Genomic DNA, 25,440 nt, shown 5'->3' with positions numbered 1-25,440 from the left:
GCCTCGCTGTGGATGTACTGTGTCTTGCGACACTGCTTCTGACCCAGGGCGGTGGGCAGGGTGCAGGGATGACCCGTCATCCAGGAGGTGCTCAGATGAGAGGAAGGGTGGGAGGGGTGTGGAGTGTATTTAGGGATGAAATGGGTGGGAGTGTTTTTGTGCCTTTCCCTTTTTGGCTACCTCCCTTGGAAGGGGGAAAAAGCCTTGGTATATGTATGTATGTACGTTTATGAAACAGTTTAATCTTGTACATGCTCAAAATGTCCTTCAACTTTGCAAAATTCCTCAAACCTTTCCAGAACACTTCGACACAGCGCGATGCGAATTCCGATCTGCATCAGTTTCAGTAAAACTTTCCGAGATGAACTTTATTAATTCGTCCACTGTGTATATTTTTTTCGTAAACCTTATTATTTACTAACCCCCCCTCCCATAAAAAAAAAAAATCCATTGGTGTTAGTCGGATGAACATTTTAGCACCTCGATGCTACCACGTCGTCCAATCCAACGTTGTGAGAAGCTTTTATCATGGTAGTCTCTTACTGCCAAAGTGTAATCAGAAGGTGCATCTTTTTGGAAGAACAGTTCGGAAAAATAGCTCTGGTTTCACATTGCAGCACGATTACGTCAAGAAGAATTTTTTAAGTAATTGTTACTATTCACAGTTCCATAAAACGAAAATTTGTCCTACAACACCTTCGCTGGACAGGACATTTCACACAATGACAACTGGGTGGTTCAGTTGAAATGTCAAATGAGGATTTTCTTCTGCCCAGTACACAACGGTCTGTTCATGCAGCCTGACGACTTGAAACAAGCCTCATATGACCAAATTATGTTATCAAGAAAATCTAGTTGTTCATTCGTGATTTGTTCACGCATCGTCTCACAAAACTGCAATCGACGATATGGGTCGTCCTTCAGAAGATCATGTACGACAGTTTCAATTTCAATCCATACAGTACATAGGCGTCGCAAAGGCGTTCTTGGTATGAACAAGTCCACAGATGCACGGTGTGTGAACTTTTTTTTATTGTTCACAAATGTTAAAGCGACTCTCATCTCAATTTCTTTACTCATTAAGGCTCTAGGACAAGGATTGGCAACCTTTTCAAGAGCGCGTGCCAAAATCGGTCAATATTCGATGCAAAAACTTTCTCGTGTGCCAATCGTAATTACTGGGAACATGTTATTATTTGCCAACTGTTATGTATTGGGGGAACCTTTTCAAACAAGAAAAAAAACACTGAAAAGGTAAAACCAAATAACATTATAAGTGCGATTTCTAAGTCATGTTAGATTGAATAAATATAAAATCTAGTGAAGTAATTTTTACTTAAAGGTAATTTTTCCTTTGTGTGCATTTTTAGTTGTCAAATAAAGTTACGCAAGTTTAAGATTATTTTTATCAAAAGCAAAACGTAGACAACAATTTTTTATTCCACAAAGTTTTAATAGAAACTTATGTTTACGGCAAATCAATTGAACTGCAGGCTTCACAAGATATTCACTTCGGATAGCTAAAACCTCTTGTTGTATAGCATTTGTATTCTATCTATATTTAAGTTTGAACCCTCCTGTAGTTGAGCATGGGTTTTGCTTACCGATGATTCTACTTTTTTTAGAAACATGGAAAATATATATAGAATTGTGGTAAAGGAATCACGCTACGACTAGCCATCTGGCGAGTGAAGCAACAACTAAATAGTAGGCTATACAAAACCAGTGTTTCCATTACTTTTATATAAAAATGTCGTATGCAAGGTTTCGAAGTTACCATTTTTGTGAATATATATATATGTGTATATATATATATATATATATATGTATATATATATATATATATATATATATATATATATATATATATATATATATATATATACATATACCAAGGGCTTTTTCCCTCTTATAAGTGAGGTAGTTAAAGTCAAATTGTATAATTCCACCTCAACCATTCCATCCCCAAATACTCCACTTCCATTCATTACCCCTCTCTCCCTCTTTTCTTGGCTCCTCCTGGATGACGGGTCATCTCTGCATCTCGCCCACTGTCCTGGGTCAGAAGCAATGCAACAACACACACACACACACACACACACACACACACACACACACACACACACACACACACACACACACACACACACACACACACACACACACACACACACACACACACACACACTGGCAGTGGTGGTGTGCGGGGGCGGGGGCACTTACCCATGTCGGGGCCCTGTTCCCCAGGATGACGCCAATGGATCCCACCGAAGGCGCGGGCAGGAAGAGGGACACCCCCGCAAGCTGCACTTCGGGTGCGCGACTACTCTCGGGTGCCCGCCGCCCTCAGTCCTTAGGAACCCCGGATCCTAATTAACCCCGACTTCTATGGAACCCCAGCTTCTAAGGAACCCCGATTTAATTATAGATGACGCTTTTTTGGGGGGGAGGGGGGCTAACCTGAATTTTGTAAATATAGATGACGCTTTTAAACAGATGCAGTCTATAGTACGAATACGATGGTTTTGAATATAAATGTAAGTATACCTTCTCACTTGATTTAGTTTATTAAAATAGTTGGGTAAAAGTAATAGTTAATCTTACAGTTTTAAGGATTTACTCTCAATAATGTGTTGAATATCCTTCCAGTCATTCTCACTGAAGTGTTTTATTAAATGGTGGGGGAAATTTTGCCACTGTATTACTTCTTTCTGCCACGTAGTAGTGTACACGTGGCAGGTTTCTCGACCTCTGCAATGAGATAATGAAAGAACGAATTTGGGTGGGGGGGGGTTGGCTTCAGCCTCCCTGTCACCCCATCGAACCGCCACTACTGATAATAGTGGACAAAACTAATTTCGCGGAAGCTCTTTGATCGGTTGCAGCATGCACGGGGGGTGGGATGCTTCGCGATGGTGACGGACTGAGCAAAACTCAAACACGAATAATACGGTATGATATTTGGAGATAAGAGACAAGATTCCACGAGTGTAGCTCCGGTCCAGTTCAATGCCCACGTAGATTATATTATCTAGTCAGGAAAAATAGTCATGTTGCACAATTCCTGAAACTCTGCCGCTGAACAGTTTTGTTCAACAAAAAAGCATTGTTTCTGGTAGCCTCTGGACCAGCTAGATTGGAATAAAATTTCTACACCACTTTCTTCCCCTTCGTTTTATCATGAAACAGTGTATATCTTATTGTACATCTTATCTCAGCTGATATAGACTACACCAGGTCAAGAAAATAGGACCGTGATAAAACTCACGTTCTAGGGCCAAATTAGTCCAATTTTCAGACACAACAGCATCACATGAGTACCCATGAATCAACATAAAATCGTTCCATATATTTCTATGTGGTATCTCGTAATATTTCTTGTGTATTCAATGAGAATATGGATTTCTACACGTGAATACGGCTCATACAAGTAGCCTAAGGCCTGAGCTACGTGTAACGTACAAACAGCAGTATTGAGATTTTGAACACACCTATTAATTTTCATTCAGTATAGATCAAATTTAGTATGATTCTAAATTATTTATAAAGTGAGAATAAAGGAGCAAAATTTTATGACTGTACTTTATATACATACATATATATACAAAGAATATTTTTTATCTAGCAGTTTTCGCTCACCACGTTTGCAAGTTTATGTGCCAGCGACATCTGTTGTTGACCGGCCAATCACAATCAGCCAGCCACGTCATTTGCCACCGTGAAAGAGCTCGATAGGCTTTGTGAACAAAATGAATATCTTTCGGCTTGCTGGTGATCTATCTCACCTTCTTGCTATTATCATTTTACTTCTGAAGATATGGACGAGTCGATCGTGTGCAGGTATAGTGAAACACGTTAGATTTTCACGTTAAAGTAGGACGAGATTTGTCCAAAGGTTGGCTGGTCCACTGTGTTGTTTACCTTGCCCGAGTGGTCGTTGATGACAGTTCCAGCTGATTTCATATTCTGTAGGCAACTGCCTATTCAGAGGAAACATGTGAAATTAAGTCGTCTTTGCAGTCAACCTGTCAATTAATTTCATTGATATTCTCAAAATTATTTGCAGGAATTGACATTTGTTGGGGGGTCAGCAACCAGTCATATTTGCTGCTCCCGTGGTGGCAGTTTCCTGTAATGTTAACGTTAACCACACCTCAAGGAGTGGTAGATCAGTGTGTAATTAGATTTGGTTTGATTTGGATTGTGATTCGATTGTCATTGAAAGTTAGTCACAAGGTGATAGATTTGTATTCATATATATTGTGTATTGACTATTGTGTAGGGTCAACTTGGGCCATTGGCCCAATTTGGCCCATCTACTTGAACAAGTCTGCCCACTATGGTTAGGTTAGGTAGTTTAGGTTAGGTTAGAGAACATGAATTTATCATACTTTTTCTTCAACCTCAGCATCTTACCATCTATCAAAACAAATAATGTCTCAAGCAGTTAATGGCCTGAATTGGCGATGGGCCGAGCTGGCCAGCAAGCTTGTGCATAATCAACATTTCTGATCAAGATAACTGATTTTGTTAATTGAGGTAGGTTTAGGAGAGTAGGTAATGTTTTCATTTGGAGGACATACTGCTTTGCCTTTGTGAAATTTGTCATAACAGTGGTGATGAATGAACGTGTTTAGGTGAGCTTGATTGATACGATATGTACAATATGGTCTCAACTATTTGCTAGTGTTTTAGCCATTTACTGTACACTAGGTATTCATTTCAAAGAAGGGTCAATATTCGTATATGTTAATGAACCATTAATCAACAAGAGATACCCAGTTATTATCTTCAAGTAATAACTAGGTATCCAAAGACTTCAAACACCAACGCAAATGTTGACGCTAAGTCAAGCAACTTTGGGGGGGTGTAAACAACTTGTTAAAACCAAGGATAAAGCATTTGAGTGTAAGCATTGCAACATATAGTTTCATGCAAAATGTACTAGTATTCCAACTGCAGTTTATGATTTTATAGCTGAGCATAATGCTGGGGGGTTATTACAATTTGGTTATGGATTCTGTAAGGAAAAGGAGCATGGCAATATTTCCTTATATAGTGCTAGGAAGTTCGAGGTACATGAAGCTGGTTTACGGAAAGCAGTGGAGGATATGAGTGGCATTTTTTCATGGAGAAATGTGTGAGTGAAGAGATATCTACAATAAAAGTGATGATACAAGATACCTTGAATGATGATGAGAATCGTGAGGTAAAAATGATCATGTTGTTCAATGTAGTGTTGCTAAATTAGATGTTTTCACTAAGAAAGTTGAGGATCTGCAAAGTGCCATCAGGGATGTCAATCAGCAAAATGTGAAAAAAGTTCCTTATGCTGAAAAGGTTAAGAAAAAGAATTTTATTATCAAAAATAATGATGGAGCCAGTAAGATTGGGGATATAAAGGAAGAAGTTTCAAATCCTTTGAATGACATTCCCATTATTGATACTTGATTTTCATCTGAGGGTAACATTACTATGAATTTTGAGAATGCTGCTGCTATGATAGTAGAAAGTAAAGTTAAAAATGTAACCACCAAAAAAGTTGGTAAATTACATCCTAAGATTATGATTTCCAATGTTCATAGTGATGAAGATAATGTATTAAGAACATTGAGCAAAATCCTTGTTTAAAATCTGACATTGCAAGTAAGGTTAAATTTGTACTGAAAAAAAAAAGATAGCTGGTGGGACAGAGCATATCTATAAATGTACTCCTAAGATTGGAAAAATAGTGATAAGGTCGTGTTACAATGGGGTCAGTATTTAGTGAGAGATATCATGCTTGCCTAATCGAGAAGGCAGTGGCTATTTTTATGATGAGTCATAAGAATAGTCCTCAGGCTATTCTTACAACATGGTTGATAGCACCCTCTATCGTGAACTTTTGAACTAAATTTTTACGACAATAACCTAACCTAACAATCCTCCCAGGAATGTTGTTTCAAATTTTTTTAAAGGCGCAAATTTATCTTAAGTTGCTAATGACGTATGAAGATGCCTTGGAATAGACATTTGATTTGGTCGTGTCCCAGTAGTAGATTTCAGCTGGTATTTTCTACCTCCATGCTGACAGCAATAATCTATTGAAAAATACTGCAGCTCAGGTTTGAAACTTCTGTTAGGAGCACATTTAGTAGCTGATTGTATTGTTCTGGAGTTCCTGATATAAAGATTTACATTATTAGACTTTTTCCACTTTTAGAGCTGCAAATGAATCAAATTCTGCACCAATTGCAAGTAATTTGAAATTAGTAGCAGCCATTTTGAATTTAGTTCAAAAGTTCACAATAGAGGGTGCTATCAACCATGTCGTAAGAATAGCCTGAGGACTATTCTTATGACTCGTCGTAAAAATAGCCACTGCAAATCGAGAAACGGTGAGAAAATAAGAAGCAAAGCTTCTTGTCATGATCCCCACCTGTATGACTTGTTAGCAAGTTATTGGATCAGTCTTGCATGTCTGTCATAGCGAGTTTTAAAAGAGGCTAATGAGGGCACAGTGGCAGGTACGGGCATATTAAGGATGATCATAAATTTAAAGATGAAACCCAATTTTGTAGGATCTGTTCTGAGAACCATGACACACATTCTTGCTCATCTTCTGAAATGTGTATTAATTGTGTTACACAGGAAATTGGAGACAAATCAGAGGGTGAATTCTAAGTGCTGCCAGGCCTTCGATGCTGAAATTATGAGAATCAAAGCAGTTGCTGATCATGGATATTAGGAATACCAGTGCCAGCTTAAAATGTGGTTTAGTAAACATCCAATCTATGGGCAATGAAACCCTTCAGATTAGGGAGCTATGAAATGAGGGAAATCTTGATATACAGACGCTCCTCTACTTACGTTCATTCGTTTTACGTTTTTTCGATTTTACGTTTGAACTGACTAAAAAAAATTGTAAAAAAAAAAAAAAAAAAAAATTGAGTGAATTTTTTAGTTTAGTGCGCTCTCCGTAGTTCAAACGATACTTGCGCATGACGCTGCATCCATTGTTTACATGGCACAAACGACAGACTGAACGTGCCTGGGGGTTGAAAACGACAGACTGAACGTGCCTGGGGGTTGAAAACTGTTAATACTGAAGAGGAATACAAGATTTGTAAAAATCAATTAGATTATCATGTAAGAGATAGAAAGTCCCAATGTTATAAGCATAGAATTGATGAAGCAGGGTTTGATATCACTAAGCTTTATAGATTGTTAAATGATTTGACAGGTAATTCCAAAAAGAAAAAACTTCCAGGTGGTGTGATAATGATTTAGCAACAATTTTTTTATATTTGAAAGTAAAATTGTGAAGGGATTTGTTAGTGTTGGTCGGGCAATTGGAGTTAAGTTTAATGGGGATATTAAATTCTTGTTTTATGATTAATTCATATATTCTAACCTAACCTAACCTGCATTTAGTAAAGCTGTACCTGTAATTCTAGAGGTCAACAGGTTGTTATCGCCAACCTCCAAATCTGTCCAAACAAACGTGGCATCTAGAGTAACCAATGCAACTTTGTTTATTCTGATAAGATTAATATTTGATATTCTAATGCCATACCATGTAGGTGTGCACTTCTAAAAAATACCTATAATGGGAGATCTTTTATGTAAGAAAGGAAGATATTACTAAAGGAATGCATACCTACATGATATATCAATACAAAACAAAATGTTAATTTGGTAAATTAAAGTCTATCAATGTAATATCTGTTTTTCTTGGTGGAAATCAATAACATGAAAACTTGCTTAAGGGGACCGGCTGGTCAAGAATCGATGAAAATTGGGAAAAAAATGAAAAACTGGGGGAAAAAATTCTACATCTGCGTATGGCAATCGACAGTCTGTATGTGGAGTATTTAATCAAAATTCGCCTTATTTTCGTAGTTATGGCAAATAAACCCCCTCCTCCCCCCAACTCGACCCCATCTCGGCCCTATGATACGTATTGGTCACTACAATATATATATTATTGCAATAAATAAAAATAATTTGTAATGATTGAGTGCTATTCCTAGTGACTTCTGGCAACTCTGTCTCTGTACCAGAGGTTATATATAGACCCCAGAATGGGTAGATGCCTCAGAAAGCGATAAACAGTAGACAAAAATTGAGTGATACGCTCCACTGCAAGCCACCATCAATCCTTTTGTCATTTGACAAGCTGTTATACTATTTTTGAGATGCCATGTCCTCGCAAGCAAACCAAACACCTTCAGGAAGCTAGGAAAAGGCAATAATTACAAAGTAAGCAAGCTATGACACCCTAATGTAATAACCTGCCTAAAATGCAGGTGGGGACCAGGAGCTAGAAGACAGAGGATTATATGACTGGACATCAACATATATGACTGAATATGAATAAATTTTATTCTAAATATCATCAACATTCAAGCCTAAAAAGCTAAATAAGGAAATGCCATGATATCCCTTATTTATATTAGTATGTAGGGGTTCAAAGTTAGTGAAAACTTTGACGGCCCGTATCTCAAAACCTAAGTTTTATACCTTCAAACTTCTACTCCTCCATAACTTCTTAATCAATTTCATTGAAAATTCACACATAATATGTCTAAACCTGCCTGATTGACGAAATAGAACATTTTTTTTTAATATCTGAAAGGGTTAATTTTTGCCAAAAAAAATTTTTCCTATTTGAAGGGGGACGGGGTGGGAAAAGATATAAAAATTAAAATTCCACAAACTAATTACTTCAACTAAAATTTCTCTCTATTAGTTTGAAGGTCTGGATAAGGTCCTTCCACCATATTAATTTCATTCATGTAGAGCAATTATTATAGGAGGAGTAGTCATTTCAAAATTATCAATTTTTTTGAAAGGGAGATGGGGGGGCAAAACATGAAAGGGTTGCAGATTATTTTTTTTGGGTTAGGAAAGATGTATATGGTGTCCTTAACTCCTGGCATAAATTTCTGTGCAATAACCCAATTAATAAAGATTTTCATCTTTTGATCAGCCGGTCCCCTTAAAGTGAAGTAATGCACTATGAACCAAGGTGTGACGTGCTTCAAGATGCCGTGTTTGTGCCTTCTGTCCTTATAATCTCCATCTCTTCATATTTATTCTCCCATTTACCTTTTTCCTAATTATTTCTAATTCCTGTCAGACTATTCTAATCTGCGACAGTCCTTTATGTTGTTAATTATGACAATTCGATTATGTTTATCACATCTGCTCTTTAATCTTCCTATAAGTAAATCTTTTACTTCTGGTAATTCTGTGTTATACAGTCTTTCTTCCTTCCCTCTTTCTTATCTCTCCTCTTTATCTGTGATGACAGATTAGCTTAACCTCTCATCACTTCCCAATAGGTTGTGCTTCTTATGCTTTGTCGGGACCAGTAAGTCTGAGTGCGTGGTGTTCTACATTTTGCAGTGATGTACAATACAGCTTGTGATGCTGCTGGAGCTGTCCTCAGTGACTCCTTTTATCTTGTTTCATATGGACTGGAGAACAAACATAAGGATATGAAAACTGAGACTAAATACATTCAGTGATACAAACACATTAGCAAAGTACCGGTACATAATTAAATTTGTATAAAAGTTCAATACATATGAAGAATTGCTTACCCACTTCAGTATGCTGATGCACTGTACAGATTCTGGCTTATGACAAGTGATTTTATTCAGCTAAAGTGGGGTCAGGTATTGGATTCAGGCACGAAGGGGTCTTGGTTGACCAAAATCAGGTCAGGCTGGAGTTCCGCCATCCTACCCACCAATCCCACCTCACCTAGATCAAATAGCCTGCAAGTAGCCAGAAAAGAATAAATAAAGTACATCACCATATTGAAGGTGTTAAACCTAAGAACATATGGCTGATAAGGAAAGGGAAGTGCCAGATCAGGGCGTTCTTTATTAGTTACATGCTTTCAAGTTGTAGAGTTTGTTGAAACTCTTTACTGATATGATATGAGTGACAAAGGTGTGTTATCTGCTCAGGCTGCAATAGAGATAGCATTTATATATTACAGTAACATACAATACCTGTATTAGAAACAACTACAAATACACTCAAGTCTCTTAATCCAACACTTGCCAGCTGCCAGTTGAGTAGGCATTTGGGCCCAGGACATAGACCCATTGGAATTGGTGGTGCTTTATGTCCTGGGCCAATTCCCAAAGTGAGTTTCTGCCCTAGGCCCAAACATCCACACAAGTGGCAGTTGGTGAGTGTTGGATTAAGAGATGCAGCAGAGGTGGATGAGAGTGCCAGATGTAGACTGGAGAAGTGGAGGAAGGGGATCCAGATCAGCTGATGCAGGGCAGGGGGTTGGATGGGAGGGAGCAGCAGGTTTGAAGAAGCTGGAAATGGTGGATTGCCTTTTTTTTTTTTTTTTTTTTTTTTTTTTTTTACCTCGACATTGATGATTAGTTGTGCATTTATTTTCTTAAAATTATTTTCCATATGCCTTATTAATGGACTTGTTCTCCTTTGAAAGGAGGTTTATAACTTCACTGTAGGTAGTCATTATTGCTAGATTGCAATTTTGGGTACAAGACCCATCTTCAGTAGCTTGAGGTATTCTTCCTCTATGGTTAGGGTAAGAATGTTCCAATGAATGGTGTGATGATATTCAATCTTAGAGGCAAAGAGTTGAGCCCAAACCTTAACATATAAGCGGAGGATTTCAAGGCCCTCCCAAGCATGGAACAGACTGCCACCAAACCCAAGTATGGGACTAAACACTACAAGCCCAAATATGGGACAAAATGCCACAAAACCAAGCATGCAACATTGTAACCTGAAACCGGATGATCTCCCAAGCATACAACCTGTTACTACCCAAGTTACCAGGTAACCTCTCCCAGTTATCCAGTAACCTCCCTAGTGAACAACAAGTATTAACACATAAAATGAAATATCATACCATTCATTGGAATATTCTTACTCTAACCATAGAGAGAATATCCTATGCTACTGAAGAAGGGTGTTGTACTCGAAATTGCGATCTAGCAGTAATGAATACCTATTGTGAAGTCATAGTCCATAGTTAGGCATATGGAAAATACTCTCAAGAAAATAATGTGTTCAACTAGTCATCACTTTCAATGTGGTATGCATAAGAGAAAATCTCCAGCCCATATGTACAGTGTATATACACATATATATACACACATTATACATACAGCATAAAGCTTCCCTCACAGTACCACACATACTAAACAAATTTCCAGAACACCCTGCAAGAAATACCCACTGTCATCACCAGAGCTGGACACGTTCCTCAGTGTCCTGACTGACACATGCATAGTCAGGACACAGAGGAATGCACCTAGGAGCACGCCCAGCTCTGGTCATTACCTCCTCAAGCAACAGTGACCACACTAAATCCTGGATGGCAAAAGACCAATACCCCTATCATCTCTTTACAACAGACAGGACTATTAACCAAACTATAAACACCCTTAACTAACTAGACCATCACATGAAATACTGTACAAGGTTATGTACACTGGTGGTGCAAGAATAGATGTGCCAGGAAACTACAATCCATACCATAAACATGTACCTATTGTTTGTCTGTTTTTAATTATTTAAATTTTGTTGATTAACTAGCCAAGGTGCTGTACTTTCATATCAAAGTAGTTTAACTCCTTCCAGTTCCTTGATGTATTTATATTTTTTCTCATCTGTATTTTTGTCTATTTGCACATCTCAAGGATCTTAGTAGTGCTAAAGTATAGAGATATGCATACATCATATCACAAGAGGTTGCATTACAAGTTGTTACCTTTTAATATTACAGCATTTACCTATAAATTGGCATGATCTTTTATAATTTTGCAATGAATGATGGTCATAAATATATATACATTTGTATTTCAGGTATATCTGGAAGGTCACAGCTCCTGTTTGCCTTGACCTACACGACCAGATACCTTGATCTGCTCACTAATTACATCTCGCTCTACAACTCTGTTATGAAGGCATGTAGAAGACTTAGCTTTTCAAAATTGTTTTGTTGTATTATTCTACATATCAGGACCAATGATGGGTACTTGCATGTGGTCCTGTAAGATGGACAGTGAAACTAACCATTTTCAAAACCTGTCAATCTCCTCACCTCCAGGAGGTGCACCCTTGAAGGGTTGACAATTGATTTCCAGACTGGGCCCATTATCTCTCTTTTATCTTCAACTGTATTTCTTCCATTTTTTCACACATGTAGAACTGACAACTGGCTACTGCTAACCTCTCCCTACTACTTTCAGCCAGCAACATGGAAACAGACCTGCACTGACACAAAACAGCTGACAGTCCAAAATTTCTTCCAAGAGAGATTGTTGGGAGGTTCTGAGGACTGTTGTCAGCTACTGGGGGGCTGCAGGGCTGTGGATTATGCACTTAGTGAAACTTAAAGCAACAATTGATTGATTCTATTTGAGTTGTGTGAATGGTTGGTAATGAAATGGGAAGGATGGTTGGTAATGGACTATGTTGTACTACCACCTTTGCCCCACCATTCATTACCTTTCCTTCTAGTCCCTCCCATTCTCTTAATTTCATGTTCATGTTTTCAGGGGAGGGAGTGGGGGGAGTGTCAGGTCAGTATTAGTAGAAAGGGAATTTAAAGTGGAGGAAAACGGTAGAAAATAGGTGCTGAGTTAACAAACTGAATGAAAAAGAGAAACAATACCAAGAGAAGCAAAGAGAGGTATGGAAGGTGGTGAGGGAAAGGGGTAGGAATAGAAAAATGGGTATGTTTTAAGGAATAAGTGTGCAAAGTTGATGTGTGGAATTAAGAGAATGGGAGGGAATTGAAGGAAAGGTAATGAATGGTGGTAGTACAAGAGAAAAAGTGAGCATATATGGATTGGTTGCAAGTTAGGACTCGGGAAACATACAAGTTACAAGAAAAAGAGAGAAAGCAATTGTAAATTGGGGTATGAGTATGACAAAATTTTGAAGAAAAAAATGTAAAGATGTTTTGGAAGGAAGTGAAGAGTGAGGGGGAAGTCGTGTAGCAGAGGAAGTGATAGGTTAGGAACAGTGTTGGTATAGGAAAGGTAGAGGGTGCATGGACTCTAAATTGATGCAGCCTAAAGGGATTTTTCCTCTTCTTTATTTCTATAAGGGAAGGAGAGAGAGTCATTGTTTAAATGAAGCAGCTGGCTCTATTGTGTATATACTGGGTCTGGACAGGAGACAGGGATGATCCTTCATCCATGAACTAAAAAGAAAACTAAACAAATGGGTGACAGATCAGAATGTAATGTGTTGGGGTGGGGGCCTACCTTGAATGGTTACCTCCATTATAAGAGGGAAGAAGCATTTAGTATATAGATAGTAATGAATAGGGTATTTGAAAGTTTGATATTGGACCATACTTCTTGTCTTCATTTTAGCTTACCTTGACTTTTCATATTTCAGGTGATTTTCCTGGCTGCATCATATGCAACCGTCTACTTGATGTATGTGCGTTTCAAGGCCACCTACGACCACAACCATGATACTTTCCGTGTAGAGTTCATGCTTGTTCCCACTGCTCTTCTGGCACTTCTTATCAATCATGACTTCTCCCCACTTGAGGTTAGTATGCCACTTGGGTGCCTGCTGTAATGGAATGGTAGCATATGTGGGTGACAGCCACTAAGGTGACCAATAACATGGATTGAAATACAGATCATATGAAGTAGATAGGAAGGCTATCTACTCTGAGCTCTTATGGTCTTCAGCCACTAAACAAGTCATAAGAAAGTCACCATCTTCCTGGTAGCCTGAAGAATTGAGTTTGATATAAAATTAAATTATCCCTAGGATACTGTATGCCAATTGGGCTTTGAGTAGTGCATTGTATTTGTGTTCTGACTTAACTTTTTTTTAACAGATACTGTGGACCTTCAGTATCTACCTGGAGTCTGTTGCTATTCTGCCACAACTGTTCATGGTCAGCAAAACTGGAGAAGCAGAGAGCATCACATCCCATTACTTGTTTGCTCTGGGATCTTACCGTGCACTTTACATTCTGAACTGGGTAAGCAACCTTGAAATTATCCATTTTTGCCCCAGGTTTAGTGAGACAGTGAATGTACATCTCAAGTCTACTTGTGCACTGTTTCTGGTGTCTATATTTTGGGGTCATATGTATTTTTATTGTTATTAATCAGTCTCACAGAAATGGTATTTCATAAATGCATAGATAAGAGAAAATCTTGTAGCTGTGTTCAGGTCCTGCCCATCTGTCTTCCCCCTTATAAGGGAGGTAGCCAAGTCAAGCCACACCCACACTCAACTGTTCCATTCCCATCTATTATCCTTGTTTCCCTCTTATCTTAGCTCTACATGGATGAAAGGTCATACCTGTCTCCTGCCCACTCCCTGGGTCAGAAGCAATGGAACCTTTCGCAGTGAGCAATTTGATACCAGACACCGCCAGATTTTGTAATTCTTGCCGGAAAATAAATACTTTTTTGGGCAAGTTTTATAAGCTTACAGAGGTATATCGTTGTACATTATTGTGTCTGAAATCTAAGTCAATTTCATGATTGGAAACGGCATATAGCATTGTTTGAGCCTCTATAATTACAGATTATATTCGTAAAACAGCCTACAATTGTATCAAGCCAAGCAATTTGTCATTTTCTACCGACTTCAATGAACGTATACTGATATATACTTTCATTTGAATGCACCAAGCAATAGGCAAATCCATGTAATGTATGGAAAATATAATTTTGCATGGAAGACTTAATTTTTTCGGTACGAATAACATTTGTGTTTCTCTTACTTTTTCTTGAATCTGATGTGCACTCTGCCACGGCACACGTAAAATTAGTTATATTTGTTTGAAAATAGCTCCCAGCAGATCTAAGAGGCTATTCTTTACATAAAACGTCGTTCACTTCGTACGTATGCCACCACTGTTGTTATTTTTTATCTCGCTGATTATCTTCATATACAGGACGTGACAGTGATATCCATTATTTTTCAACACTCTCAGATAAAATGCACAAACCGAAATCTACATCCTCTTATTTTTACTGCTCATACTTCAGTAAAAATAATTACCTATTTTTAGTTTTACCTTATAATTAAATTAACAAAGCCTTATCACACACCAGTAAGTAAAAATTATAACATTAAGAGTCATGTTTTTAATTTAAAATACAATTATGCAGCAATTTATGTTGTATCGTTTTTTTAAATATCGGTTTCCAAATTAGCTAAGTCACCCCTATGCCTCGTGAAATCCGAGACAATTGAAAATTCTAGCGCTAATAAGAATCTACGAGCCTGACTGCGAAAGGTCCCATTCAGCAAGGCACAGCACCTCCACAGCAGGGCCACCTCACTTACACAATGACCCTCTCTCTTCATCCCCTATGGGCTGCGTCAAAATATCATCCATGTACAACCATCCTCCACTCACTCCTATCCCCTGCCATCTCCCTTCCTTGCTCAGCCAACATTCTGTGCCTGATCAAAACCTCTTCCACCCCAACCATCATCCTCAAGCTCACTCCATCCACCTCTGCTCTCCACACCACTTTTGTTAATCTTTCTTCACTCATTTTTTCCATGTGTTCTAACCATTCCAATAATTTTTCATCAGCCCCATCTCCCAGCTCCCTTTCCACTCTGATTCTCCTCATCACCTTGTTTCTCTATCCAACTTTGTAACCCTTACCATACTTCTCACACTTCATCTCATACATACATATACCAAAGGCTTTTTCCCCCTTACACGAGGGGTAGCCAAAAAGAAAAAGGCATAGAAATCACTCCAACCCATCACATTTAAATTTCTTTCTGACTCATACAGTGCACAATCACTCCTTCATATAATCTTCTCTTTGCATCCATTCCCAGAGGCCTGTTTTTTTTTACAGTGTTCAATCACTAAGACATTTACTTGCTTCACTCAAAGGATTACAAAGATTACAAAGGCGGAGCATGCTGACAGGAGACCTTTTGGTCCATATCTAGGTCGGATGCGAAAAAAAATCATAATAATAAAATAATAGATAAAAACTATAATAATGTAAAAACAAATAAAATACATAAATAAATGGATAGGTATAGTTAAGGAATGAACAATCAACAGTATACCTCAACTCCCACTACTCCCTTTCCTGCCACATGCAACCCCATATACTTAAAACTATCAACTTGCTCCAGCCTCTCTCCTTTAAGACTTCAACTCGCTGCCATCCTTTCCCATTTTACATCTCATCACTTGTTTTAATCACATTTACCTTCAACTTTCCCCTATCATATACCTTCCCAATTTGTCACTAACTGCTGTAATCCCTCCTCTCACCCTGCCACAAGTACAGTGTCATCTGCAAACTACAGGCTCGGCTCCCACTTCTATGCACAATCTCTAATCATCTTCAATCCCCTTCCCATTACCCTTGCATTTACTTCATGTACCACCCCATCCATGTACTCCATGCACACTTTGAACAGCCATAGCAACATGACACAGCCCAACCTTTACTCCATTTCCAATACCAACACGGGTTCTACTATTGTAAAAACTCTTGACTGCCCTTCACAGCTTTCCCCCGATCCCATGTATCTGTATCACATCACTTACTTAGGGCTTAATTATTTTAGTAATACATATACCATTGGCTTTTCCTCCATTATAAGGGAGGTAGCCAAACACACAGACATAAAATCCACTCCCATTCACCCCCCTCCCCCCACCCTCCCTATTATCTTGGCTCCTCCTGGATGACAGGTCATCCATGCATCTCACCCACTGCCCTGGGTCAAAAGCAATGTAGCAAGAGACAGCACATCCACAGCAAGGCCACTTCATTTAATCAGTGACACCCCCACTCTCTGTTCCCTCATGTAGAAAAAGAGAATATGGGGAGAAATTCCCTTTTGGCTGCATTAAAATATCATTCACACATACTCCCTCAAGTATGTGCAAGTTTGGAAAGGTATGCGAAAGAAGAAAGTTAAAGATAAATATGGGTAAAGGTAATGCGATGAGATGTACAAGGGGAGAATACATACATACATACATATACCAAGGCTTTTTCGCCCTTACAAGGGGGGTAGCCAAAAAGAAAAAGGCACAAAATCAATCCCACCCATTCCACCCCTGAATACACTCCACACCCCTCCACCCTCCCTCTTATCTTAGCACATCCTGAATGACGAGTCATCCCTGCACCTTGTCCACTGCCCTGGGTCAGAAGCAGTGTCGCAAGACACAGCACATCCACAGCAAGGCCGCTTCATTAAATCGGCGAACCCCCCTCTCCGTCCCCCCATTGCATAAAATGAGAGGACAGGGAGAAATCCCTTTGGGCTGCGTCAAATTTTGCTAACACATACTACCTGACCCCCCATCCACCCGCCCATTCCACCTCATGCTATCACAACATCATCCATATACAACCATTCTCCATTCACCCCTGTCTTCTGTCCTCTCCCGTCCTTCCTCAACAGACATTCCCCTCTTCCCCAAAGCCCCCTTCACCCCATCCATGCACCTCATCCTAGGACGTCCCCTCATGTTCACTCCCTCCACATCTGCCTTCCACACCTCTTTTACTAGTCTTTCTTCACTCATTCTTTCCATGTGTCCAAACCATCCTAATACTCTTTCATCAACCCTATCTCCCAGCTCCTTTTCCACCCCTGTTCTCCTCCTCACCTCCTCATTTCTCACTCTATCTAGCCTAGTAACCCCCATCATACTTCTCGGACACCTCATCTCAAACACATTCAAACTCCTTCTCTCTTCTTTTATGTTCCATGTTTCTGCCCCATACAGTGCTGTTGGCACAATCACTCCTTCATACAGTCTCCTCTTAGCATCCATTTCCAAATGTCTATTCCTCATTACACTCTTTAATCCACCAAGGCATTTACTCGCTTCTCTCAATCTACATTCTACTTCCACTTTCACCCCACCTTTCCCTGCCACATTTGCACCCAAGTATCTAAAACTATCCACTTCCTCCAGTCGCTCTCCCTTAATGCTCACTTCCAGTCTACTGCCACTTTCACCCCTTGTACATCTCATCACCTTACTTTTACCCACATTTATCTTTAGCTTTCTTCTATCACATACTCTCCCAAACTCTGCCACCAACTTCCTCAATCCCTCCTCCGATCCTGCCACAAGCGCAGTGTCGTCCGCAAACAACAGCTGGCTCACCTCCCACTTTTCTCCATTTTCTTTAACCATCTCCAATCCCTTGCCCACTACCCTTGCATTTACCTCTCGCACCACCCCATCCATGTATAAGTTGAACAGCCAGGGCAACATAACGCAACCTTGACGAAGTCCCACCTTTACCTCGAACCACTCGCTCTCTCCATTTCCAATCCTGACACAAGCTCTACTATTCTCATAAAAACTCGACAGCTCCCAGAAGCTTTCCTCCTATCCTGTACATCTGCATAACCTCCCACAGTGCCTTCCTGTCTACCCTATCGTAAGCCTTTTCCAGATCCATAAAAGCCCAAAAAACATCCTTCCCCTTTCCTATAGCTTTCTCACATATCTGTCTTACCACAAAGATCTGATCTACACAACCTCTACCTGTCCTAAATCCACACTGCTCCTCACCAATTACTCCTTCTGTTCCTCTCCTAATCCTCTCAACCAAGATCCTCCCATACGCCTTCCCAACTACACTCAACAAGCTAATCCCTCTGAAACTACTACATTCACACTTGTCCCCTTTTCCCTTGTAAAGAGGAAATATATTAAGGGGAGAATATGGCAGCAAATTGTCACCTATTATTTTCCTTTAGTAGTGAACTTGAGGTAAAGACTGAGAATGAGATGGATGGATGGGATGAAGGGGACCTTGAGTGAAGGGAGATATTTAAGTAGTGAATGGAGAAGTTAGAGAAACTTGTGGGCAATAAAATGATGTGGCCTGAAGGGATTTCTTCTCATCTTCTCTAGTTTTGCATGAAAGGATGAGGAGGAAGAATTGCCAAATAAATGAAGCAGTGGTGCTCCTCTCTGGATGTGCTGTTCTTGCTGCTTTGCTTCTGATTGATGACAGGAACATCAAATACAACACAGACAATAAACCAACATTGCTTCCTCCCATAGAGATCTGTACAAGGGCTCTAGGACCACTGCTGACTAGAGTACTATAGGGCTGCAGGCTTTCAGTTGAGGGAAACCCCAAGCAGTAGTAACTATTGTTTCTGTTTACTGGTTACAGATTTTTCAAAGAAATATTTTTCAGTCTGAACAGTTATAAAGATCATTGTCAGTGGGCTCATGGTAACATTAAAATCATATTTCTCTAATTATAGCATTGGTGTGACATATAATATCTAGACACAAGTTTCTCCATTTTCAGGTGTACCGATATTATGTTGAGGGCTTCTATGATCTGATAGCGATTGTTGCTGGAGTTGTACAGACTGTTCTCTACTGTGATTTCTTCTACTTATATATCACTAAAGGTAAGTATATGACATGTCTTAACTTTATTAAGTGTCACCAATTGTGGCAGATTTTGAGGAGATACTTTAGCATTTCATGAGAGTGGCAAGGTGTGGTATAGAATAGTAGTGAATGTCAGTATAATAAGATTATGGATACGGAGTTTTGGTAGGTTGATGCATGTAGATGTGTGGATTTAACTTTTTGTACCTAATTGTAGTATACAGGAAAGGAGCAGTGCTCATTGGGTCCCATTTCCTATTCTCTAATTTTGGACATAATCAAGGTATTGGTGAGTTTCATCATCTCTTCATCCATGTAGTGAACACCACTTTAATCTTCTGCAATAGCCTGTACATCTCTTCCACAATCCTGCTTTTATGAGGACTCCCAAATCTCGCCTCTTTTGCTTTTGTAATGGACTCACTTCCCAAGGAATGTTTTGATTGTCTATTGCCATTGTTCCCCATTTCCAGTACTTTGCTCTATCTCTCTCTCTCTTTCATTCATTAATTCATTCATTCATAGCTCCATACAAAAATAGTGTACATCTTTTTACATTAGTCTACCATCCTCCTTCTTTTTCACTCTTCTCATGGTTTTTGCATCGTATGCAAACGTGTTGACATAGCTTGTTGTACCTTCCATCACGTCATAAACATAAACAAGACATATTGGTGCAAGCACTGAACTGTATGGAACTTCGCTCATTACTACTCTCCGTTTTGACATCTTATCCTATACTACTGTCCTCATGCATATTTCCTAAGAATTTCATTCATTCTAGTAATTGCCTCTCGGTCTTCCAATCTGTTCTAGTTTCCACAAAAGTCAGATGTTAGATGAATTATCAAATGCCTTCTAGGTTGAGGTTCACACAGTCTACCCACCTCTCTCTTGTAGTGCATCAATCACTCAAGTAAAATCTTAAAAGGTTCAACAGACCTGAAGTCACACTTACTGTCAGAATGCCCCTCTCTTCAAGGTATTTGGTCCATTCACAATCCTTTTACATAATTTCACTATTGTGTTGGTCACTGCTCTATCCATATACCAAAGGCTTTTTCCCCTTACAAGGGAGGTAGCCAAGTCTAAAGGCAAGCACCCACTTCCACCAATTCCACTCCCATCCTCTACTCTTTCCTCCTTCTCATCTTAGCTCTTCATGGATGATGGGTCATCTCTGTATCCCATTCACTGCCATGAGTCAGGAGCACTGTAGTAAGATGCAGCACATCCAGAGCACAGCTGTTTCACTTAATAGGCAACCCTCCTATCTTCATCCCCTCATGCAGAAAAAGAGAAGACTGAGAAATCCTTTTGAGCTTCATCAAAATATCATTCACACTTAACCCCCATCTCCCACCCCCTCCAATCCTTGCATCACGATATCATCTATATGCAGCCATTTGTCACTCACCCCTATCTCCTGCCTTCTCTCTTCTATGCACAACAGACTTTCCCCTTTTACTTTATGCCCCTTTCACCCCATCCATTTCATCCTTGGTTGTCCCCTTAAGTTCACTCCATCCACCTCTGCCACACCTCTTTTACTAATCTCTCTTCACTCATTCTTTCCATGTGTCCAAGCCATCCCAATACTTTCATCAACCCTATTTGCCATCTCTTTTTCCACCTCTCTTCATCTCATTTTTCACTCTCCAACCTTGTACCCTTTATCATACTTCTCAGACATTTCATCTCAAATGCATTTAAACCTTTCCTCTCTTCCTTTCTTGAACTCCATGTCTCTACCTCATACAGCACCAGTGGCAGTATCACCTCTTCATATAGTCTCCCCTTTGTATCCATTCCCAGATGCATATTTCTCATGACACTTTTTAATCCCTCAAAACATTTACTTGCTTCTCTGTCAACAATTTACCTCCACTTCCTCCAGGCTCTCTCCTTTAAGACTTGGTTCCAAATCACTGCCATCCCCTCCCCTTGTACATCTTATCACTTTACTGTTACCTACATTTACCTTCAACTTTCTCCTATCACCTAATGTTACCTACATTTACCTTCAACTTTCTCCTATCACCTCCCCTCCCAAACTCCATCACTAACTCTCTTAATCCCTCTTCTGACCCTGCCACAGCCAGTCAGTAAAAAAAAAAAAAAAAAAAGTTCACCTCCCACTTTTCTCCACTTTCTTTAACCATCTCCATTCTCCTGCCCATTACCCTCTCCTGTACCTCACACACCAGCCCATCCATCTACACATTGAACAGCCATGGAGACATGGCACATCCGTGTTGCAGTCCCACCAATCCCTCTATCTGTTAACATCTGTCCCTCTGTGCCTCTTGCCTTTTCTACTTTACTCACCACTTCTTCCTTCCAAAACCTCTTTTTATTACATTCAAATTTTTCTGTCATACTCCTCCCCCATTTTATTTCTCTCCTTTTTCCCTCCTTTATATTCTTTACAACCTGAGTGGGAATGCTTAATAGTGTTTCTTGTTCTCCCTATCACAGGGGACAGAGGCAAAAATGGAACTATATATTCAGAGAAGTGTTACAGGGCAGTATTAAGAAGAGTGGGGAGGACACTATAACAGGGGACAGTCACAGTACAATAGAGTAGCATAATTTCTCTATTGGTAGAGATTTCCTTTAGCTTAGACAAAATTATATGTGGCTCTGGCCCATAAGGGCACCCCATATAGTCCCTAAAGTAAAGATATTTGGTTCATTGATCTTTCAGAGCCCTTTCACATAATTTCACTATTATGCTGGTCAGTCATACAGGCTTATAATTTAGTGGTGTCTTTATTTCCACCTTTCTGAATTGACATCATTTTCCCTTTTCCAATCAAGCAGCACAATACCTTCTTTCAATGAACAAGTAACAAGACCACAAGTCTTGTCCACTTGTTGTTTCATACATTCTTTAAGTATCCAGTTTGAGATCCTTTCAGGTCCTGAAGCTTTTGTTATATCCAATGAACCCAAGAGATTGAGCACTTCCCTCACGTCTACATTTGTATTTTCAGTACATGGTTTTTTGCTCTTTGTTCTCCCCCTAAAAATTGCTCTTTTGTGAAGACTAATCCACTATTAACAGGGCAATCACTTCTGTGTCTCAGTTTACAATTTATAAACCTGTAAGACAGTTTTGGTTCATCTTTGCATTTATCTACTACACCTCTTTCAAAAAATTTCTTCTCCCTTCAAATCCTTGTATAGTCATTCCTAGCTTGTTTGTAAGCTTCTGTTTTATTCTTTCTTCTCTTCCTTCATTTTCCCTAAGCCACATCCCTGGCCTTTTTTGTAATCTCACACTTTTTGTTAGACCAATCCTGTTTCTGCCTCTTCCTTCCATTAGTCTTCGGCACATGTTTGGTCACTCCCCTGTTGTAAATGTTGAGGAAGATTTCTGGTTTCCTCTCTATTCCTGTGGTATTCATGAATTCTTCAAATAAATTTTTCAACCCAAAATAATCTACATTCCTAAAATTGAGTCTCCCTTGCCTGTGTGATTCATTCCTTGGCTCTATTTCCTCATCCTACAGCTGAAATTCAATTGTACATGGTCATTTTTTTCTATGGGGCAAAGGTAGTTCAGTGAGCTGATGATGTCTGGCTATTTGGTTAGTAACAGATCTAATCTTGTGGGAATTTCATATCTTGCCCAGGTCACTGTGTTCTCCAGTGCTTTACTTAAGAGTATTTCCCCATGAATTTGCTTTGCCACTTGCTTTCCATTCATCCAAGTTGACATCACTGCAAGGACTAAATTGTTACTCTGTTCAGTAGTTTTCTTTAGGAAAAGAGCTATATCCAGTAACATTTCTTGATATCCAGTTTCATTCCCAGCTCTTGCCTTTGGGATGAGGTGGACATGCATCACCATGAAGTCTTGTTTATTCTGCCCTTTACTACTAATTTTTAGGTGAATTGCTTCAGACCTTCCGTCACTCAGATTTACTTCTTCCACCTTTGTCATTTCTCACCACAGACATTACCCCTCCATCCATTTTATCGTCTATCTCTTCTCCAGATGTATCTGTTGTTTCCCAACTGTAGATCAACATTTTTGGGGGTTTGGTCTCCACTAGACACAAAATATCAAGCTTGTTTATCCAGTCATTTATCTCCAACCTAGCCAATAGGAAACCATCAATGTTAACATATGCTATGCTACTCTTAGTTTCCTTGTAGTGATTTCTTTGCAGTACTACCTTCCTGTTTTTGTAGAAACCAATTCCTCGTATTCTGACGGACAATTTGCCCCCCCCCCCTAAAAAAATACATCCTCCTATCATTTTTGGCTTTGCCCTCCTATAAGAGCTTTCATGTCATTGCTCATTCCTCTTCATTACCGTCTTTCCAAATCCAAATATTTTTTAACTTTTCTTGTACTAACTTCCAAAAGTTTTTGGTTACTTTATGGTTTGCAACTTGAACTTTCTTTTCATTGTATGTGCCATTTCTGTTATACTGACCTAACCTACATTTGCTATCAATCTGTTCTGTCCCATCCAAGTCTCCCTAGAGTTGTTGAGGTAATTTCCCTAATTTTTTGCTTCTCTTGTTCCTGGCGTAACTTCCATAAGGTGATGTGTTCTTTTTGGCAACTAAAGAGTAAGATGCATTTAGTCTTTTCAACTATAACTCTGACAGAAGGACAAGATTCTCTGAATTTTTTGTATGTGTATTTACCTAAGGATAAGGACCAACACTGCCTGTGTCATAACCATGAAACTGCAGAAGCAGAAACTGCCATAAACCTAGGACTCTCTTATAAGGGTGGTAGCCAGCCAAAGCACACACCTATCCCCATCTAGGGCATCCAGAAGAAATTTTGCTAGGCAGTACAAGACTTGTTTGGGACCCCCAGGCAAGCAAGAATTTTTCTCAAAATTGAGGATTTGACGGTTAATCTACATGTACACTGTTGTAAATGCTTTATTTCTATGATCACATAAGCACAGTGATATTTTTCTATGTGAATGTATATCAGGCTGATGGTAGTAGAAAATGCTTGTTCTCGAGGGGGGGTGGATGTTGCATTGTTGCTGTGGGGCCCTTCTTAGCTTTTGGGCCCCTGAACAAAGTACCCCCCCCCCCTCTCATAGACCTGCCTCCAGCCAATCCACTCCCATCTGTCACCCATTGTTTACCTTTCATCCAACTCTTTGTGGATGAAAGGTCAACCTTGTCTCATGCCCACTGTATGTGAGGTGTCTTGTCTTGCTCAATTCTATACCAGTACATGTTTTCAAGATATTATTTCTTGTGTATTTCAGTTCTACAAGGAAAGAAGCTGCAGCTACCAGCTTAGACACAGGACTTGGTACAACCTACCCAGTCTTTTGAGAACTCCATATTCTTTTTACAACTTACCTGTGTAGGAGTGGCAGACCTGCTGCCACTGCCAAGTCAAGGGTCACTTTTCAGACAGCATTTTCTTTTTTCTATGGAATGTTACTCCGGCTCTCTTCCAATGAGTTGGAGGTACAAGGCTCCAGCTAAATGACATTTGACATTCAACTGCACAAGGGGTTACAAGGATGACTTTTTTATTTTGTTATTATTATTTTCTTTTTCTTTGTTTTCCAATGATTAGTATTGTTATTATTGGAAAGGTTCACTGTTAAGAAAACTGACAAAGGTATAATTTCTCAAGGCGGGAGGGAAGGAAGCACAACACAAGATCGGTCTGCTGGAGAACCTGAGAGATATCTAGGTTTTTATCTTTGATTTGAGTCTGTATGGTGCATTAAGGATAGCCACATACTAGGGCTTTTTTTTTTTTTTTTTTTTTTTTTTTTTTTTTTTTTTTTTTTTTTTTTTTTTTTTTTTTTTTTTTTTTTTTTTTTTAAGATAGATACAACTTCTCTATTTTTACTGATATAAATACTTTCACTCTTTGTGGTATGGTGGCATTTTAGTTGATAATTTGTTGACATCTTATCCAGAAATTTAAGTAGGCCTTCCAAATAGTATTTATAAGGTTACTCTTGTGAAAATGTAATAGTTCATTAGCTATATTTGTTTGTTACTGTAGTATAACTTTCTAGTTCCCAGTGTAG

At 39.2% G+C, this 25,440-nt stretch overlaps 1 protein-coding gene across 1 annotated transcript; it reads left to right on the top strand.

Annotated features, from left to right (window-relative positions):
- Window positions 1-3,651: 3,651 nt before the first annotated feature.
- On the top strand, window positions 3,652-25,207 carry KdelR (ER lumen protein-retaining receptor). Its single transcript, XM_076190167.1, has 6 exons — window positions 3,652-3,840; window positions 11,848-11,948; window positions 13,393-13,551; window positions 13,850-13,996; window positions 19,314-19,419; window positions 24,655-25,207. The coding sequence occupies exons 1-6, from the start codon at window positions 3,750-3,752 to the stop codon at window positions 24,687-24,689; spliced, it is 639 nt and encodes a 212-aa protein (XP_076046282.1). The 5' UTR covers window positions 3,652-3,749; the 3' UTR covers window positions 24,690-25,207.
- Window positions 25,208-25,440: the final 233 nt, after the last annotated feature.

This window comes from Oratosquilla oratoria, chromosome 9 (assembly GCF_046742065.1).
Source record: "Oratosquilla oratoria isolate Oo_2021 chromosome 9, ASM4674206v1, whole genome shotgun sequence".
Taxonomy (NCBI): Eukaryota; Metazoa; Arthropoda; class Malacostraca; order Stomatopoda; family Squillidae; genus Oratosquilla; species Oratosquilla oratoria.
This window is presented reverse-complemented; position numbering and strand designations above follow the sequence as displayed.

What these genes read in the sequence shown, in the direction of transcription:
- KdelR (XM_076190167.1), top strand. Translation starts at nt 3,750, where the DNA reads ATGAATATCTTTCGGCTTGCTGGTGATCTATCTCACCTTCTTGCTATT. An exon ending in ATGACTTCTCCCCACTTGAG is followed by an intron (nt 13,552 to 13,849) that starts GTTAGTATGCCA and finishes TTTTTTTAACAG; the next exon opens with ATACTGTGGACCTTCAGTAT. An exon ending in CTACTTATATATCACTAAAG is followed by an intron (nt 19,420 to 24,654) that starts GTAAGTATATGA and finishes TGTGTATTTCAG; the next exon opens with TTCTACAAGGAAAGAAGCTG.